The sequence below is a fragment of the Spermophilus citellus genome (genome assembly GCF_964194105.1).
Source record: "Spermophilus citellus genome assembly, chromosome: 5".
NCBI lineage: Eukaryota > Metazoa > Chordata > Mammalia > Rodentia > Sciuridae > Spermophilus > Spermophilus citellus.
This window is the reverse complement of record NC_138186.1, coordinates 108,182,841-108,202,226: the sequence shown is the minus strand read 5'-3', so window position 1 is coordinate 108,202,226 and position 19,386 is coordinate 108,182,841. Positions and strand designations below refer to the sequence as shown.

At 36.6% G+C, this 19,386-nt stretch overlaps 1 protein-coding gene across 1 annotated transcript in view; it reads left to right on the top strand.

Moving 5' to 3' along the window:
- Nucleotides 1-15,658, top strand: part of MCHR2 (melanin concentrating hormone receptor 2) — a gene marked incomplete at its 3' end in the record, with an annotated part of 38,132 nt that extends 22,474 nt beyond the window's left edge. Inside the window, exons 3-6 of the mRNA XM_081295008.1 lie at nt 3,395-3,604; nt 8,518-8,712; nt 11,349-11,468; nt 15,367-15,658. Of these exons, the coding sequence (XP_081151134.1) occupies nt 3,395-3,604; nt 8,518-8,712; nt 11,349-11,468; nt 15,367-15,658 (817 nt within the window). The remainder of the gene's footprint in view (nt 1-3,394; nt 3,605-8,517; nt 8,713-11,348; nt 11,469-15,366) is intronic.
- Nucleotides 15,659-19,386: the final 3,728 nt, after the last annotated feature.

Below are 19,386 nucleotides of genomic sequence, written 5' to 3'. Positions count from 1 at the left end.
TTGAAAAAAAAATAAAAGAGAAGGAGGAACCGGAGGAGAAGTTTCAAATAATAAAATGCGGAAAAGAAACTGGCAGTAATGAAATAGTCTTGGAAACTCAAGGAGGCAATAGTGCTGAGTAGAAGAAGGCTAATAGCCAGAGATGTGGGAATGTTTCTAGTCATTCGTATTTGCCTGTTGTACTTGCCACTTTTACATCTTTCCCTTTCTCCTGCAACTGAAGGAAGAGCAAAGGTGGCATTACAGACCGCAGGAGACTGGGCTGCCTATTGGGAGTCCCTGTGGGATCCAGGGCATACACTTGCAGGAAGAAACTGGAGCCATGGAAGGGAAGCAGCCACTGTTCAAGATGTCAGGAATGGAGTGGAGAGAGAGCACCCTACTTCCTTCTCTCCTCCTACCCTTTAGCGTTTCCTATTGGCCAACCAGTCAGCAAGGGGGGCTGGGAACAAAGCTCTCAGGAAGGATGGGAAATAAGCTTGAGAACCAGCAGGTGAAGGACCAGCAGAGCAGCCTACATATGTGCTATTAGTCATATTTTGTGCAAAGTATATATTGTTATTACTGACTATAAAAGAAAAACAATCAGAAACTACAAAGCATAAGAAAATTCATATATCAAATAGATGATCACTGTGACTACTTGACATTATTCATTCATAATTTTTAAATAAATATTTAAAATAAATTTGAAGCCATGCTCAATACACAGTCAATATTTTTTTGAAATAATATTGTAAGTATTTTCTCATTTCATTAAATATTCTTCCAAACAATGATTTGCAACAGCTCTATCATATCTTGTGTGCTCTTGTGGAATACCATAATTTATTTTTAGCATTCCTCAAGTTAGTGAACATTAGATATGGCTACGTTAACCATATAGAAAACATGCTAGCCAAAATTATCACACGTCTATGTTTTGTCTTGTTTTTTTTTATTTCAAATGTTTGGGTCATAACAAACAGAAGTCTAATGAAGTCTGACAGCAGAAAATCTGAAGGTAAATTAAACCTAAAAAGAGAATGTAAGTTATATGGATAGAATTTTATAATTTCTATTTAATTATTTTTAATTTTATATGCTGCTATTTTTCAGTAAAAAAGCAATCATAAATATATTATGTTATTTATATTGCTCCAGATTTCTTTGTGCTATACAGAATATTGTATATAAGCACTTTTACTTTATTTTTTAAAGTTACAAGTTAATGATCTGCACAATAGAATTACCATATTCATTATCAGCAAATGATGTGTACCTAACTAAAGGAGAACAAGGGCCATAGGTCTGGTTACCACAACTAGGAACTAAACAACCACTCATGATTTACACCCAAATTCAAATGCAAATAATATAATTTAAACATTAAGATTTACAACTGTTTTTCAGTGTGGAATTTTTTCTACCTGATCCATAATGTCTGTCTCTTTCCTTGTCCCCTCTCAATGTCCTTCCACCAATGACCTGGAGAAGACAAGAGGTAAAAGACCAAGGACAGTCACTTCCTGCCCTTTTGGTTGACATGATCCTTTCCTCAAAGAGAGGAAAAGTAAACATGTTTCACCTTTTCCTTCTTGGTCATTTTGATGTTAGCCACCAACCTCCCGTGACAAAGAGCCATCCTATTCTAGTGGCATCAGCAATGACTAGAGTGTGGCTTCTGAGTAAGGACTCAATGTCAGCAATTTCCTCATACAGTGTATATTGCCAAGATCTGGGCAAAATATGGCCTCTCCCTGTGTGATGTTTCACACAATTTGACAGTTTAGAAATGAAGTTCACAGTCTACAGAATTTGCAACCAGTGAATAATAAAGCCATACACTGGCTTCCAAACAGCAGGGTAATAACTTTGGATCTGAAGTTAACTAGCAATTATGGTATGGTCTTAGGGCTCATTCTTATGTGTTCTTTTTTTTTTTTTTTCTCTTCTGGAGATCAAACCCAGGCCGTTATACATGGTAGGCAAGTGCTGTAGTGCTGAGCTGCATCCCTAGCATTTGTCCTCAATTCAAATGCTACCTCTGCCAAGAAACCGGCCTTGATCCCTCCTTAGTGCTCTTTGCATCTGACTCTACCTTATCTTATCAAATTGTAATGTAATCCATCATTCATTTATACATATCTACACTATAAGCTCCTCAGTGACCAAGTTTATAAATGTAGCTTTGTAGGCCCAGAATACAATATTATGCCTGACATATTATTGGCGCTTAGTGAAATGTTGGTTGAATTCGTGAACAGCACCTCCCAGATGAAAATGATATCTATTTTTTGTTGACTGTTCCTTGAAGAGCTGATTTTAAATTTAAATTTCTTCTGTAAGAAGACTTTTTCACCAACAGGTGAGTATGCTACACCTAGATAGCATTGCATTCATTTCACCCCCTCCCCAAGCAGGGAATCAGTCATTCTACCGGTTCACTCATTTCAGATTCCTCTCTGCTGTCTGTATTTCAGGTTCTTCATTCATAGTCTTTGCTATTGGATTCATTTCTCCTGGAATATTTCTAAGTAATGGTTCAAATACTAAGAGTGATCTCAGCTCTGGTGAGGAGAATGTATTGCACAATAGAAACCATTTATTTTTCCTGTTCAGCTATTTTAGGTGCTAGAAACAAGTAAAAACTAAGCTTTTTGCTTGAGTTTTGCTTAAAGTTTGCTTAAAGTTGGTATAATTTGTTGCCAAATTAGTGGCTCAAATCAATAAATATTTATTATCTCACATAGTTTCCAAGGGTCAGGAATCCAAGAGAAACTTACCTGGTTGCTCTAACCCAGGGTCTCTCATTAAGCTGCAGTCAAGTACTCCCCCAGGAACACAATCATCAAAGGCTTGTCTGGGGCTAGACAATCTAATTCACTCACATAGCTGGTAAGCTGGTGCTAGCTGGTTGTTGGAGGTTTCAGTTCCTCCCCATGTGTACCTCTCCACAGTGTTGCTGAGTATCCACACAACGTGGCAGCCATCTGGCAGCCATTTTCCCTCGAGAGACAGTTATTCAAGAGAGCAAAGACAAAGCCTCATTGTGCTTTGTGTCCTGAGTTCAAATGTCACACAGCATCTCTTCTACCATATTCTAATTGACAGAAGCAATTTATTAAGTTCAACACTCAAAAAGAGGGAATTAGACTCCACCTAATTGGAAGGAATATCAAAGAATTTGTGGATGTACTTTTAAAACATTACAGTTAGTAATCAGATAAATAGTTCAAAATGTTTAAATATACATAAGACTATAGGCATTCCTTGTGCATTTGTGTCCGTTTTCCTTTAACTTTTAAAATTCATTAGGGCAATCAAAATTTTGTGAAAAGTGGCATAGGTTGAAGAAGTTATACACTTTCAGTGTTCATCCTGAATCTCCTTCCATTTTTTTTTATTTTTTCAGGTCAAGGAAAAAAACAATCCCTGACATTTATATTTGCAACCTGGCTGTGGCTGATTTAGTTCACATTATTGGAATGCCTTTTCTTATTCACCAGTGGGCCCAAGGAGGAGAGTGGGTGTTCGGGGGGCCTCTCTGTACTACCATCACGGCCCTGGACACCTGCAACCAGTTTGCCTGCAGTGCCATCATGACTGTAATGAGTGTGGACAGGTAAGTGAAGAGACTCTGAAATACTTCAGTACAATTCAGAGACACCTGTGCTTCCTCAAGGTCATTCCAATTTAAGCAACATCAATGTTCATTTACAACAGCAAAGCTCCTCTTCCTTTGTTTGCTTCATTGTAAGACTGCTGACTTAGGAATATTTTTTTCAACTTTAACGGAAGTCTTTTTTAATGGAAAAATGTAAAACACTAAAATCTCTGTTTTTCTAATCTTTCTTTTTGATCTCAGTTTTATTTGCAATTCACTGCAAGAAAAAAAGATCAAAAAATCATGAAATATTGGAAACCAAAATGAACTCTCCTGGGCTACCCAACTTTCTTGCAGTAAATCATATTTTCCTGAACTGAGGCCCAGAGTGATTAGGGGATATGCTGGGGGCACCTAGAGAGTTAGTGGCAGAACTGAGCATTTAAGTATGTTTCTGGTATGTTCACTGTCTCACATGCATCTTACCACCTAGCAGCAGGCAAACCATCTTTTACACAACACTTATGTTTAGTTAATGCAAATGCTGCCATTTTACATCACAAAAAAGAAATGTATTCCCCTGTGCCCTGCTATGGTACCACATACCTTTTTGCCAACCACATAAGCTAATCTCATTTGAGAAGATAATGGTGATGGTGAGTACTTGTGGAGTCAATGACTCTAGTACTTCTGGAGTCCAGTTCAGACCCAGACCATCTGACTTTATAAATATCAAGTCGTTTGTAATCATCTCACTACTGTCCTCTCTAAGAAGCATGCACGCTAAAATTGTCCTGTATCATCCAGATACCATGACCCCGAACATCATCCAAGCAACTCTCTCCAGATGGAGACATAAAGACAGCAATAATACGCACAGCAGCAGTGTGCTGTCTCCGAAACAACACACTCAACATTTGCATCTATCTTTTTCTTCCCACCCCAACTGAGCACACTTGATCCTCCTTGCTCTGATCTACCTTTTCTTTTTCCCTTGCTTCAAATATCTCACATAATTTGTGAATTTACATATGTGTGTGTTGTTTATTGTCTAGCCTCTCTTGCCCCTCCACTGTAGATTCCACAAAGGCAGAGTCTTTGTCCACTAATACATCCCAAATGTCTGTGGCATATAGATGCTCAAAAAATACTGATGAATGAATGAATGAATGTCAGCCCTGAAGAGTGTGTTAATTTCCTTGAGTCCATCCAGGACTTCTTCTTGAGCTCTGCCTCTTTCACCTTTCCAAGTGGGCCTTTTGGGATAGAGAAGTGATAGAAAGTTATTCAAATGGATTAAACAACAGAATTGTAAGATTCACATAAATCATTTGCTCTGACAAAATGAGTAATGATGGTAACATTTTATGCATTTTTTTGTAAAAGAGTTCTCAAAACACAGAGCATGCCTTTCAATTTATAATTAACACCACATTTTAAAAATATTGTACTGTGTAGATCTTGTTATTCAGCAAATGCAACCAATACTGACTATAACTTGAGAAAAGCCCATAGCTTGACAGTGTCACAACACCAGAGAGAAATCCCTGCACAGGCCAAGCCCACTGTAGAAAAGCAACCTGATGCATAGGATTTACCAATGATAATCCCATTCTTGGATAACAATAAAAGCCTCTTTACACCCATATCCTGGATGCAAAAGAAACTGGCTTTTTTTTTTAAGAGGGAAGTTTGTCCTGTAATTTTCTGTTTCTAATGTTTACAGATGTGTGAGCCTGGCGGGGCGGGGGGTGGGGGGTAGATATGCATGCACATGCATTTGTTTTGTACAGTTGAATATACCATTTTCTTTCTGTTTTGTTTTAATCAGGATAGACCAGGATGCTAAAATTTTACTTCATAGTTAAGTCATTCTGATTTTTCTTTCTGCTGGCTATCATTCTAGAGGATCAGGTGGCAAGAAACAAATGTTTCCTGGCATTTCTTATAGTTCCAACCCTACTAAATTTATAAAAATTCAATCAAATCTGCCATTTTGTAAAAGAGTGATGGGGTTTTCTTTGTAAGGCCATAACCAAATGTTGTTGCCATCAATATCCTTTATTGTTTTTATATTTAAGTCATTTTAACTGTCATTGTAATATATATTGAAAGTATTTCTAATAACTTTATTTCCATTTCTCTGATTAGTAATAACTACAAGTTTATAGAATATTTAATAGTTGACTCCTACCTCCATACATACAAAAATATAAACATTCAAAATAAAGATATTTGTCTCCTCCAATCATCAAGAAATCAAATAATAATAAATGTTGGCAAGGAAGTGGTGGGAAAGGTACACTCATACATGTTGGTGGGACTTCAGATTAGTACATTCACTCTGGAAAGCAGTACAGAGATGTCTCAAAAGACTAGGAATAGAACTACCATATATATAACCCAGCTATCCCACTCCTCAGTATTTATTCTAAAATTACTACTAAAATTTATAACTAAAATCAACATACTCTAGAGATACAGGCACATTTTTTATAACAGTGCAACTAACCATAGGCAAAATATGGAACCAGCCCAGGTGCCCATCCATAAATGAATGGATAAAGCAAATGTGGTATATATTCACAATGGAATTTTACTCAGCCATGAAGAAAAATGAAATTATGGCATTTGTTGGTAAATGGATGGCTCTGGGAACATCATGTTATGTGGAAGACTCAGAAAGTCAAGGGTCATTTTTTTTTCATGCAGAAGCTATAACAAAGTAAATGGGGAAAAGGAAAGGGCATATCCCACAAAAATAGAGGGAAGATCAGTGGAGTAGAGGAAGAGAATTGAAGGGGTGAGAAGAGGGGCAGGAAAAGGGAGAAAATGCAGAATGAAATTGACAAAATTATGATATGTACATACATAAATATACCACAGTGAATTCCACCTTAACGTATATCTAGAAGGCAGCAATTTAATAAATAAATAAATAGATAAATAAAAAGAAGATCAGTAGAGTAGGGGAAAGGGAATAGGGGGAAGGAGAAAGTAAAGAGGAAGCACTAAGGACTGAAATGGAGCAAATTATATTCCATGCATGTATGATTATATAAAAAGGAACCCTACTGTTATGTATAATTCACTAATAAAAAAAATTTTAAAAAATATTTGCCTCCAGATAAAAGCTACCTAGACTTTCGTTAGTTACTACTTTTGTAAGTAAATTCTTTAGAACATCTAAAGACAGTGAGTAGGAGCTACAATCCCCTATTCATTCAACAAAAATTTCTGATAAGTATTCCAGATACAGGGTATACTGTGGACTTAAACTAGTAATCAAGATTCCTGCCCTCATAGGACTTATGTTCCAGCAGTGAGACAGGCATTAAGTATAGAATCACTTGGTTGAATGTTAATTTCCACACAATGATACATCCTAGAAGGAAAAGTAGAGTTCTCCTGTAATGTGCAATGATAGTCATGGGCTCTTGAATCGAGTGAGTAGTCAGAAAGTCTTCTTTGAGAGAAAAGCACTCAAAGAGAGTAGGAGGAAGTAAACGCAGAGCCCACCAGGCAGTAGAATAGTGTATGCCGGGCCCTGAAAGGGAAAAGAACTTGAATGAAATTGCTCTAATTTGGATCTGGAATGTCCCCCAAAGTTCCTTGTGTTAAAGGATTGGTCCCTAGATTGGTTCTAGTGGAAGATGGTCTAATCTTTAAGATATGGTGCCTACTAGGAGGTCTTAAGTTATTGGGGATATGTCCTCAAAAAGGGTTGTGGAACTCTGGTCCCTTCCTTTTTCTTTCTCCTCTGGGCCATGAAGTGAGCAATCTCAATATACTAGGTGCTTTATACCATGATGTGCTGCCTTGCAACAGGCCCAAAGCAATTGAGTCAACCACCCACATATTAGAACCCCTGAAGCCATGAACCCAAATAAACTTTTTCTCTTTATAAGTTGACTATTGTAGATATTTGTTATAGTAACAGAAATCTCAGACCAAAGACAAGAGAGACCCTGGCATAAGTAAGCAGCCCAGGTGGCAGGCAGGCTAGGTGGAGAAAGAGCTTGAGGGTCATAGTAAGGATTCTGAATTTTATCTGAAGTCAACAAAGCCATTGAAGGGTGACCAACAAAAATATTTTTTACATTTGTTTAATTTCTGCTAGTACTACCTTCAACTACTCTCCCATCCCCAGCAAACTGCTTTTTCAAATGGCCTTCCTTCTGAATTGCAGCTCTTTTTTATCCCTTTAGCTTTCACTTAGCTCTGAAAAATTCTTGGGTTTTCTGGAGGACCAAATGTATTTGATATGTCAGGATTTCAAGTTTGATTAATGATCATTCTTTTTTTACCCCCTTGATCTAAACTGGAAGAAAAAAGAAAACTCTTCCCTGTGAAATTGGTCCATTTCCTCCCTCTGGCCTCTAGCCTAAATTCCTGGAGGAATCTGCATTGCCTACACTAGTCAGGCTTGTTCATCTTCACTGTGATTTCTGTGAAGCAAATCTCCAAGAGCTGGGGGGATCTACTGTAAAGCCATCCTGCTGGGGAATTCTCCCATCAGCCCCCACGCTTTCCTCCTTCCTGCCCTCATGTCAATCAGTCCTACTGGGAAGAGGATCATTTCCTCCTGAAGGAAATCCTTATTCCAAGACACTGTTTTCCAGAGCCTCCTTTACAAGGAAAGCACCTTTGCAAAGAAAAATTTTGCACTGAGGAATTTTACCATTATCAGTGTATCCGTGGAAGTGACAGCTATTTCAGTGAGTGGTTTATTCAGACTTGCAGGGTCAAGAGTTGTTTTCTCTACAGGTATCAGCAAGCTCTTAAAAAATATAACTTTCTTTTTGCCATGATAGAGGTGTGCTTCAGGGAGGATAATAATACTAATAATTTACTCTTGTCATGAACCATTCATCCTTGGAGCTCAGTGTTTTTATTGATTGTTCCCAAACCCTTCTTAACTGGCTTTGCAGGTACTTGGCCCTTGTCCAACCATTTCGACTAACGAGTTGGAGAACAAGGTACAAGACCATCCACATCAATTTGGGCCTTTGGGCAGCTTCCTTTATTCTGGCGTTGCCTGTCTGGGTCTACTCGAAGGTCATCAAATTTAAAGATGGTGTTGAGAGTTGTGCTTTTGATTTAACATCCCCTGACGATGTACTCTGGTAAGTTGTTAAAACATAAGAAAAATAGAGTTGAATTAAGTTGTGAAGTACTTCATCCTCCTTGTCAACACGTGAGCAGGCTTAAAGAGTGTCCTCGGGGACCCTCTTCTCACCAGTCTCTCTGCTTAGTTTTCTCCTTTACACAATCCAGGTGATAGTTTGATTTGAAAGAGAGGATAACCTTTAGAAAAAGATTTTGAATTTAATCATGTAACCTCAGTAGACACAAATATATTTAAATATGTATTTAAAAATCTATGGGAGCAAACATAGCAGGAACTTAGCAATCAAGGGAGAAGATGAATTTCCAAAAGGCTCTAAGAGGTACCCAGACTTAAACCCCACCAATGTGCAATGTAGTTTGCTTGAATTGTGACACCCATAAAGATTTATTCAAGTTCTAACCCACTGTTCCTGTGAGCATAACCTTATTTGGAAACAGAGTCCTTGCAGATGTAATTAAGTTAGTCTGAGACTATACTGGACTAGGGTGATTCTTAAATCCAATGGCTAAGGAGGGGAAAATTTGAAGAGGCAGAGCCAGAATTTGCAATTAAATGTTTTTGAGCCAAGGAACACCGAGGATTGATAGGAATCACCAGAATCGAGGAAAAAAAGGCATGGAGCAAATTCTCCTTCAGCTTCTCCAAAAGGACCCAGTCATACCAACAACTTCATTTCAGATGTTTGGATTCCAGAACTGTGAAAGAATAAATGTCTATTATTTTAAGACATCCGGATTGTGGTAATTTGTTTCAGAATCCCTGGGAAAGTAATAGAACAATTAACTGGCCATTTCTTATGTCTTAATTTGAAAAGAAAAAATTAAGTCAAAAATTTTCTACTTAAAACTTTGAACATAACACTAGAGTCTACAACTGAATTTTTTGAGCACATCCTGAGTAGGTATCTTTTATATGCATTCTCTCAAGTCATTCTGGCAGATTCTTTTTCCCACTCCATCAGTTCTCAAGTGGATAAATCATTTCTGCATTATGTAGACGTAGCCTGAGAGAATTAGAAGCCACAAATGCCTTTAAAAAAACTGTATGTAACTATAATAAATGCTATAATAAAGTATCATAGACTACATAGTTTGTAAACAAAAGAAATTTATCTCTCACTGTTTTGGAAGCTGGAAGTCCAAGATCAAGGTGCTATCGTGGTCAGTTGCTAGGTTCTGGTGAGGGCTCTCTTCTGGGTTGCAATTGTCAATCTCTCCTCCTATCCTCACATGCCAACCTCTCCTTCTAACCTCTCCTTATTCCTCAAGGGTCTCTCCTTAAAAGGGCACTGATTATACTTATTACCTACCAAAGACCCCGCTTCTAACACCCCTCCTATCACATTGAGGGTTAGGCTTTCAACATACAAATTTGGAGGGAACATAATATTCAGTCTATAACAATGTAATATGTACCATTGATTATTTGTTATTTCTCCCACCAGCATTTGTTGCCCTCACAGACATAAAACATCAACCAAATGAGAGGTGAAATGATATTTTAATCACTAGGACTGAGAGTAACACAGTCCTACCTCCTTAGAAGGAGAGCACATTCACATAGTGAGCCTCAGGCTATGCTCACCTTTTTTTTTTTAATATTTATTTTTTAGTTGCAGTTGGATACAATATCTTTATTTATTTATTTTTATGTGGTGCTGAGGATCGAACCCAGGGCCTTAGTACGTGCTAGGCGAGCATTCTACCGCTGAGCCACAATCCCAGCCCAGTACTCACCTTTGATTTTGGTCTGTGTCAAAGAAATAGAAAAAAAAAAAAAGGTTAACTTAGTTCACCAACAGCTGTTTCTGCTTCTGCTATTTGTCAGTGGTTATCACAGGGGATGTCCTAAGGGTGTAGCCTCTGTCGTTCCCCCTAGAATCAAGTCCTTAAGGTGCACTAAGCCTAAACCTCCTGTGCTATATTCAGGGTCCCTGTGATCCTTGTATTCTCTGCCACCTTTCCACCAATCTGGGTCTACTCCTTTCACCAAGGCAGATCCTGCCAGGAAAGAGGACACCTGGATCTGTACAAGAATGGAGCTGGCATACCTGAGAATTCTCCCTGGAAGACCAGAGAGGAAAGACAGCCTGATTTTACAACAGGGACTTCTCCCCATGGGAGAGAAGGTTATTAGCAAAGGCTCTGGAGTCCAACAGCTTGCCTAGGTTCAAATGCCATCTCAGCCACTTATGAGCTGGGTAACCTTGGGCAAGTCCCTTATCCCTTCTGTGCCTCAGTGTTTTTTCTTGTCACATGAGGATACTAAAGGCATGATACTTAGGGTGTTTCACAGATTCAGTGTGTTAAAATATTCAAAGAACTTAGGCCAGTACCTACTGTATAATGCTATCTGCTGTTACCTGATCATGTTAATAGTAAAGATAATGATAATGAATAGCCTGTGTTCTGCTCTCAGTACGGTTGAGCCTGGGCTTGGTTAGAGAATCTTGTCAGTGAACAATGAACAGCAGGACTTCTCTTTGAGAATGTACCCAAAGATTCTTACCTCCTCCCCAGGGATTTTTATCCTGTACCCTAAAAAATCAGAGATTTGTGCCTCATAAACTACAAAAGTCAATGCCTATTACAGTGAATACAACAGTTATAGCTTTCTCTCTCTCTTTTACAGGTATACACTTTATTTGACAATAACCACGTTCTTTTTTCCTTTACCCTTGATTCTAATGTGCTATATTTTAATTTTATGCTATACTTGGGAGATGTATCAACAAAATAAGGATTCTAGATGGTAAGTATTTGCCTAATTTTCACTTTAATTGTTAGAAGAACAATTCAGATATGCTAAGATATCGTCAACAGGACCTTAAGCAACAACTACTTGAAATACACCACATTTAGACATACACGTATTATTAATATAGGTTTTAAAGGCATGTTCTGAAAATAAGACATGTTCTAAAACAGCTGTTTGAGTATCTTTCAGTGATAAATGTTAAAATCATTGATGTAACTTATAAAAATGTGATTAGAACTCAAGATTCTAAAGAATAATTTTATAGATGTCATCAACATTATTTAATTGGTTTAGTTGCATATTTTACAGTTTTATACATTTGCAAATATCTAAGATGCTATGTGCACCCTTTTAATATTTTAACTAGAAAAGGATTTCATTAATACTTGAATTAGAAGAGTGTCATTAAGATTAGAGGGAGATTAATTATAAATAAATAAAACCAAAGACTTACCTAATGACAATAAACTCATGAGACTCTTTATTATATTCAATTTGAAATTATTTATACTGACCTGTTCAAAAGAATGTCAGTGATTATGCAGCATGTTGGGTAAAAAAATTAAACTTCATCTTTTGTGAAGATTTTGGTGGTTGTTTGTTGTTGTTGTTTGGGGTTTTTTTTTTTTTTTGGTTGTTGTTGTTTTGTTTGTTTTTTGTTTTTTGGAAAGGCAAGATTGCTGGGTTTCCCTGCACACCAAATGTTAATAATGGGAAGACATTTTTAACATTTTTTAAAAAAAATTTCTAATTAATCATACATGACACCAGAATGCATTTCATTTCATTGTACACAAATGGAGCACAACTTTTCATTTCTCTGGTTATACACAATCTAAAGTAGCACCATTTGTGCCATCATACATGTACCTAGGGTAATGATGTCCTTATTCCACCATCTTTCCTACCCCCTCTTCTACCATCCTCCCCTTTGTCCAACCCAAAGTTCCTCCATTCTTCCCATGCCCCCCTCCCCATTATGGATCAGCATCTACTTATCAGAGAGAACATTTGGTCCGTGGTTTTTTGGGCCTGGCTTACTTTGCTTAGCATGATATTCTCCAACTCCATTCATTTACCTGCAGATGCCATAATTTTATTCTCTTTTAATGCTGAGTAATATTTTATTGTGGATATATACCACATTTTCTTTATCCATTCGTCTATTGAAAGGCATTTGGTTGGTTCCACAGTTTAGATATTGTGAATTGAGCTGCTATAAATGGCTACATCACTGTAGTATGATGATTTTAAGACTTTGGGGTACAGAACAAGGAGTGTGTAGCTGGGTCAAATGGTGTTTCCATTCCAAGTTGTCTAAGGAATCTCTATACTGCTTTCCAGAGTGGTTGCACCAATTGCAGTGCCACCAGCAATGTATGTCTGTACATTTTCCCCCACATCCTTGCCAACACTTGTTTGCATTCTTGATAACTGCCATTCTGACTGGAGTTAGATGAAATCTTAGTTTTTATTTGCATTTCTCTAATTGCTAGAAATGTTGAACATTTTTTCATATATTTGTTGATTGATTTTATCTCTTCTTCTGAGAAGTGTCTGTTCAATTACTTAGTCCATTTATTGATTAGATTATTTGATTTTTTGGTGTTTAGCTTTTTGAGTTCTTTATGTATCCTGTAAATTAGTGTTCTATGTGATATGCATGTAATAAAGATGTCCTCCCACTCTGTAGCTCTCTCTTTGCGTTATTGTTTCCTTTGCTGAGAAGAGGCCTTTTAGTTTGAATCCATCCCATTTATTGATTCTTGAATTTATTTCTTGTGCTTTAGGAGTCTGGTTAAGGAAGTCAGGACCTACTCTGACAAAATGAAGATTTGGACCTACTTTTTCTTCTATAGGTGCAGGGTCTCTGGTCTAATTTCTAGGTCCTTGACCCGCTTTGAGTTTAGTTTTGTGCATGATGAGGATAGTGATTTAATTTCATTTTGATGCATATGGACTTCCAGTTTACCCAGTGTCATTTGTTGAATATGCTCTCTTTTCTCCAATGTATGTTTTCAGTGCCTTTTTCTAGTATGAGATAACTGCATTTATGTGGGTTAGTCTCTGTGTCTTTTATTCTATACCATTGATCTATATGTCTGTTTTGGTGCCAATACCATGGCATTCTATAATATAATGTCTGGTATTGTGATGCCTCCTGCGTCACTCTTCTTGCTTAGAATTGTTTGGCTATTCTGAGTCTCTTATTTTTTCAAATGAATTTCATGCTTGCTTTTTCTATTTCCATGAGGAATGTTTTGGGATTTTAATTGGAATCTCATTAAATCTGTATAAGACTTTTGGTAGTATGGCCATTTTGACAATGTTAATCCTTCCTATCCAAGAACATGGGAGGTCTTTTCATCTAACAATGAGAAGATTTTTTGAAAAGTATATGTAAGCAATTTAACCCATCAATCAAAATTTGTGACCAACCTTTGGTTTAAGTCTTCTTGGATCACAGCATTTTAGCTTAGCTTCTTGAAATTCTCTGGAATCTTACAATTCTAAAAGCTAGTCTGTCAGAACAGAAAAGGAAAACAACCACAGATACAGAAAAACAATTAGTTTCTAAGTGTGTCACTGGGAATTGTGTTGATAAGAATGTCACAATGGAATCATGTGGAAGGTCAAGATCTGGACCACTGGAGGGGATGTTTGAGTTCTTTTAGAAGAGTTTTCCAAATCAGATTAGGTTGCTCTTAACATTTTCCTCAGAAATGCTAAGAGTATCTTATCAAACAAATATCAGACTGTCCATTTATGCCTCAAAATGCAAGAAATTATAAGAGTTTTGGTGCCTGTTCTGATTAAATGCAGAGGAGTCATCATCTTAAAATGATCTTAAGCTTCCTGGCTCTTTTTCATATTATTCCCAAGGTTTATTCATCTGCTTTGATCATGTCCCAGAGAAATTATTTATTAAATGTTTAAATGTGACAAAACATGATAAAATTTTGGAAATTTAAAATATTTGTTTGTTAGAATAATTTTTTAAATTACATAAAAGAAGCAAAGGTAGTAAGAAAGTTCCTATATGCCTCTCACTCATCTTCCCTCTGTTGACATCTTACATTAAATGATATATTTGTCAAAACAAAAAAAAATGGCAATAGTGTGTTATTATCAACCAAACCCTATCCTTATGGGACTTCACCTGTTTTTCCATTAAAGTCCTCTTTCCAAGATTCAATCCAGACTAACAATTGCATTTAGTTGTCATACCTCTCCAGGATCTCTAGCCTGTGGGATTTTCTCATACTTTGACAATCTTAAGAAGTACTGGCCAGATATCCTGTAGAATTTTTTATATTCTGGGTTTTTTTTCTGATACTGTTATCATGATTAGACTATAATTATGAATTTGGAGGGAAAATCATTTCAATATATCAGAAGTCACAGAGGTAGGTTTGCCAATGTTCTCCATTGTAAAATTACTACTTACCCCTTTCTCTGCTCTGTTCATGAGAAATGAGTCCCCAAGCATAGCTCAAATTGAATTGAGTAGGGGGAAATTAGGAATTAAGCTCTATATCCTGGAAAGGGGATTATCAAAGATATGTAAAGAAGATTTGTCTCTTCTCCTCTCATTTTATTTAAGCATACGTTTCTATCACTATGGACTCAGGTATGCTCATTTCAAACATTGAGTTGTATCATTCAGTGCTATTTATTTTTTTCTCAAAATGGTCCAACTTTAGAAACTTTGGTAAGTTTTTAACAGGAATGAAAAAAAATATATCTTTGCACAATACTCTGAAGTAGGAATATAAAAATGAGCTTCATATTTCACTGCAAAGACATTATGAACTGTCCAGAAAGTTCTAGAGAATTGTTATCCCTTAATTCCTCTGACTGTTCATGCTCTAACTGAATGTCTCTTTGGCAGTTACAATCCCAGTGTCCCAAAGCAGAGAGCAATGAAGCTGACAAAGATGGTGCTGGTACTGGTGGCAGTCTTCATCCTAAGTGCTGCCCCCTACCACGTGATACAGCTGGTGAACTTACAGATAGAGCAGCCCACCATGGCCTTCTACGTAGTCTACTACCTCTCCATCTGCCTCAGCTATGCTGGCAGCAGCATTAACCCTTTTCTCTACATAATGTTGAGTGGAAATTTCCGGAAACGTCTGCCTCAAGTTCCAAGGAGGGTGACTCAAAGGGAAATCAACAATATTTAAACTATACTGAAATCAAGCTTTTAGGGGCGTACTTGGATCATCAAGAGCCTAAATAGGTTTGTCTATGATATTGATATTTAAAAGGACAGGCAAACTGGGGTACTGGTACCTGCCTTCTTCTTGTGTATTTGTGATGCTTAGCCTCATGAAACGGCAGTATAGCCATTTGATGCAATGAGTTTAATATGCTCAGTTTAGCAAGATATAAGTGTTGGTTTGCTTGGGAACTTAGGGAGTGGGATATATTAATACCCAAGCTCTGTGGTTGTGTACATTATTTCACATGTCATAAACCAGTCACTGATAAAAATGGCCATCCATGACCATCTCCTCCAAACTCACCAAGGAGCTGGCCTTACCATTTACACTATAAGTGGGTTTCTACACTGTGAAATTACTACCGATGCTTTTCTCTGTTCTGTTCATAGGAAGTGAGTCCCTAAGCATAGCCCAACCTCAAAGGAGTAGTGGGAAATTTGGAAATTAAGCTTTATTTCCTGGAAAAAGGAGTATCAGCAGATTAGTAAAGAAGGTTTTTCTCCTTTTCCCTCAGGCAGATATTTATTAGAGTCCCTGCAGCCCCTAGGAGGGGACCATCTTACAGTAAGGTCTGAAATCTGGTCATTTGGTAATATCTTTAGAAATGTCAGCTTCATATGGGCCAATCCAATACCTTCAATAACTAGGCTCTACCTTTATCATCTATCGCCTACATGCAATGTTCAATATTTTATTTAACAAAACTATGAGGTACCATTACTTGGGGAAGGTTGTGGTAAACCTAGTGCTGAACAGCTACCTAAGAACTGGACTGAATCCAGGTCTCTTGTTTGAGTTTTCTGCGCAGCATCTTGACAAACAGTCCTTATGGTGGAGAGAGCAAGTAACCTGGAGTTTCTTTTGCTTTCTCCAACAGACCCACAAGAAGTCAAGTCTGAAAGTAGTGAATTGATAGTTTAAGTATATTATTTTGAATTTAGCTTTGTTCTCATAGCTGCTAATTGTAAAAACCAGCATTTTAATAATAGTCCTTCGCTTCAAGCCATTAAATATCATTAGGAAGTATTCCCATTTAGGTTTAACTATGTGTTTATTTAAGGTACAAAAAGAATTAGCCCTCAAACTCATAATATTCATTATAGCTATCTTTTCCTCTTTTAGTGTGTATAAAACTTGCCTTTTGATACAATTAGGAAGGAAAGAATGCTTTTAAAGCCTGTCTTTTCAACAAAGGCAAATGTGATTTTGTTTGTGGATAAAATCTGTAACTTGCCTCCTTTGTCTAGAGCCATAAAATTGTTCACTCTGTGGACATCTGATTTTTAATCAGCCCATTTTAGAAAAAGTGTCACAGAAACCAGCTTTTAAATGAACTTATCTCCATTTTTAATCTCTCAGTTGTATTTGAAACACAGTTATTTTAACCCAGTGTTAACTCAATGGTCAAATCTTTGACTAAAGATCTTTTGGACACTATTTTGGAATAATGTAATAGTTGAATGCACACCTGTATCAATAGCCATGTGCAACTTACAAATAGGTCAGATCCGAGACATTTGAGTTCTGTAGTGGGAGTATGGGGGCTGCACACAGAGGTTGCTCCTTTATGATTTCAATCAAAAGCTGTGTCATGACTTCGATTTCAGGGGTCTTCATTTTCACTTTTATAAGGTGCAACAGTCTGGATTCAATGAATAACCCTGAAATATGCCCACTCAACAATGTGGGTCAGAATCAGATGTTTCTTTTCATTGCCTTTTTACTACAGAAAATATTATAAATTTAAAGATTTAAATGGTTTTAAACCAACAGACATTTTTCTAATAGTATTTCCAACAGTACTCAATTATAAAATATAAATGGGCCAGTGAATTATTTTAATTTATATCCATTAAAAGTTGTAAAAAAAAAAACCTAACACTTAGTCAAAATAGAAAATAAAATGGATGACTATTAAATTCATTTTTGTACCTTTATATTAGTTTTTCTATGCATAATCAAATTTCTATGCAGAGTTACAGAGGTGGTTTGACAGATTCCATATGTATCTTTTATTTTTGTGCATTATGTGTGTACATTGTTTACTTTCAAGTAAAATTAGCAATGATCAGTTCTATTAAAAAATTAATACTGAAGCATTTGTCTATAGTAAATCATAATTGTATATCTCCTTTCTGTTTATTCAATTTTAGGTGCCTCATTTGAACTTTGTTCAATAATTAAAATAAATTGATGAGTGAAAATTGCTTGCATATTAATTTATGGCTTTATATTTTCTTATATAGAGGATTTCATGTTTTTAAATATAGTTTCTCTTGAACAACACCAAAGATTTCATATTTAGTAAAATGTGTCTACATATGGTCAATAGTTTGAAGACACTCATCCTACTATATTCCTAGAAATGTAAGTCCTTGTATTGTTTTTGAAATCTAAGGAATTAATATTTTTCATGGGCAATAATATCACAAGGTCACAAAACTTTGCATCTGAAATATACTTAAGATTATCAAATGAGGAAAATGTATCCCAGATAGGTAAAATTACTTCCAACACTGGCCAGCTTTGTGTCCAGATCTGATGACTAATGGGCATATAGAGCCCAATAAACCACACCCCAGTCCCTCCATGTGGGACCCTGCAAAAAAATTACAATACTAAGATAATTACAATTAAACTTAATGTCCATAATAAAGTCTTCAGTTTAGAGAGAAAATCAAGATTGTTTTATGTTTTACAGGTTATAGAATTAGAATAACTGCATCTTTGTATTTACTTGGATTTCTTGTCAGGATGGCGTACGTTAATTTTACACTCACTACAAAGAGTTCTTCTGACACACCAACAAAGCAAAATACAAAATTTAACAATATTTTCTCTTATTTCTCCAATTTTTTGTTCACAGTTTCATACATCAAGAATTTAGTACATGGGCTGGGGGTGTGTCTCAGTGGTGGAGTGCTTGCTTAGCATGTGTGAGGCACTGGGTTCGATTCTCAGCACAGCATATATATAAATAGAATGAAGTCCATTGACAATTAAAAAATATCAAAAAAAAGAAGTTAGTTCATTCCACCAGATATCCTTGACTTTATAGACAGAAAAGATAGGAGTTGAGGTTTAGCTCAGCAGTGGAGGAGTTGCCTAGCATGCACAAGAGGCTCTGGGTTGGATCCCCAGCACCACCAAAAAGAGAAAAGAAACAAACCAAAAAGTCATTCTTTTTATGGCTAATACTCCATGGTGTGTGTGCGTGTGTGTGTATGTATGTGTATGTGTATGCCATACACATACACATACATACACACACACGCACACACACACACCATGGAGTATGTCTATATATATATATATATATATATATATATATACACACACACACACACACACACACACACACATACCACGTTTTCTTTTTCCATTTATCTATTTAATGGCAGCTAGGTTGGTTCCTTAGCTTTGCTATTGTGAATCACATCATGATGTACATCCATAGGAATGGAACTATAACTAGAATAAGATATATTCCATGCTTGTATAATTGTATCAGAATGGATTCTGCTGTCATGTATAACTAAAAAGAACCAATAAATTAAAAAAGAAAACATAAGTCAGAAAAGGGCAGGACAAAAAAAGCAGAAATAGAAAACAAAAAGTAGTCTTTCAAGGCTACCTTCCCTGTGAGGTTGAAACAGGGGCAACTTCCTTATTATATTGGTCTTTAGGAA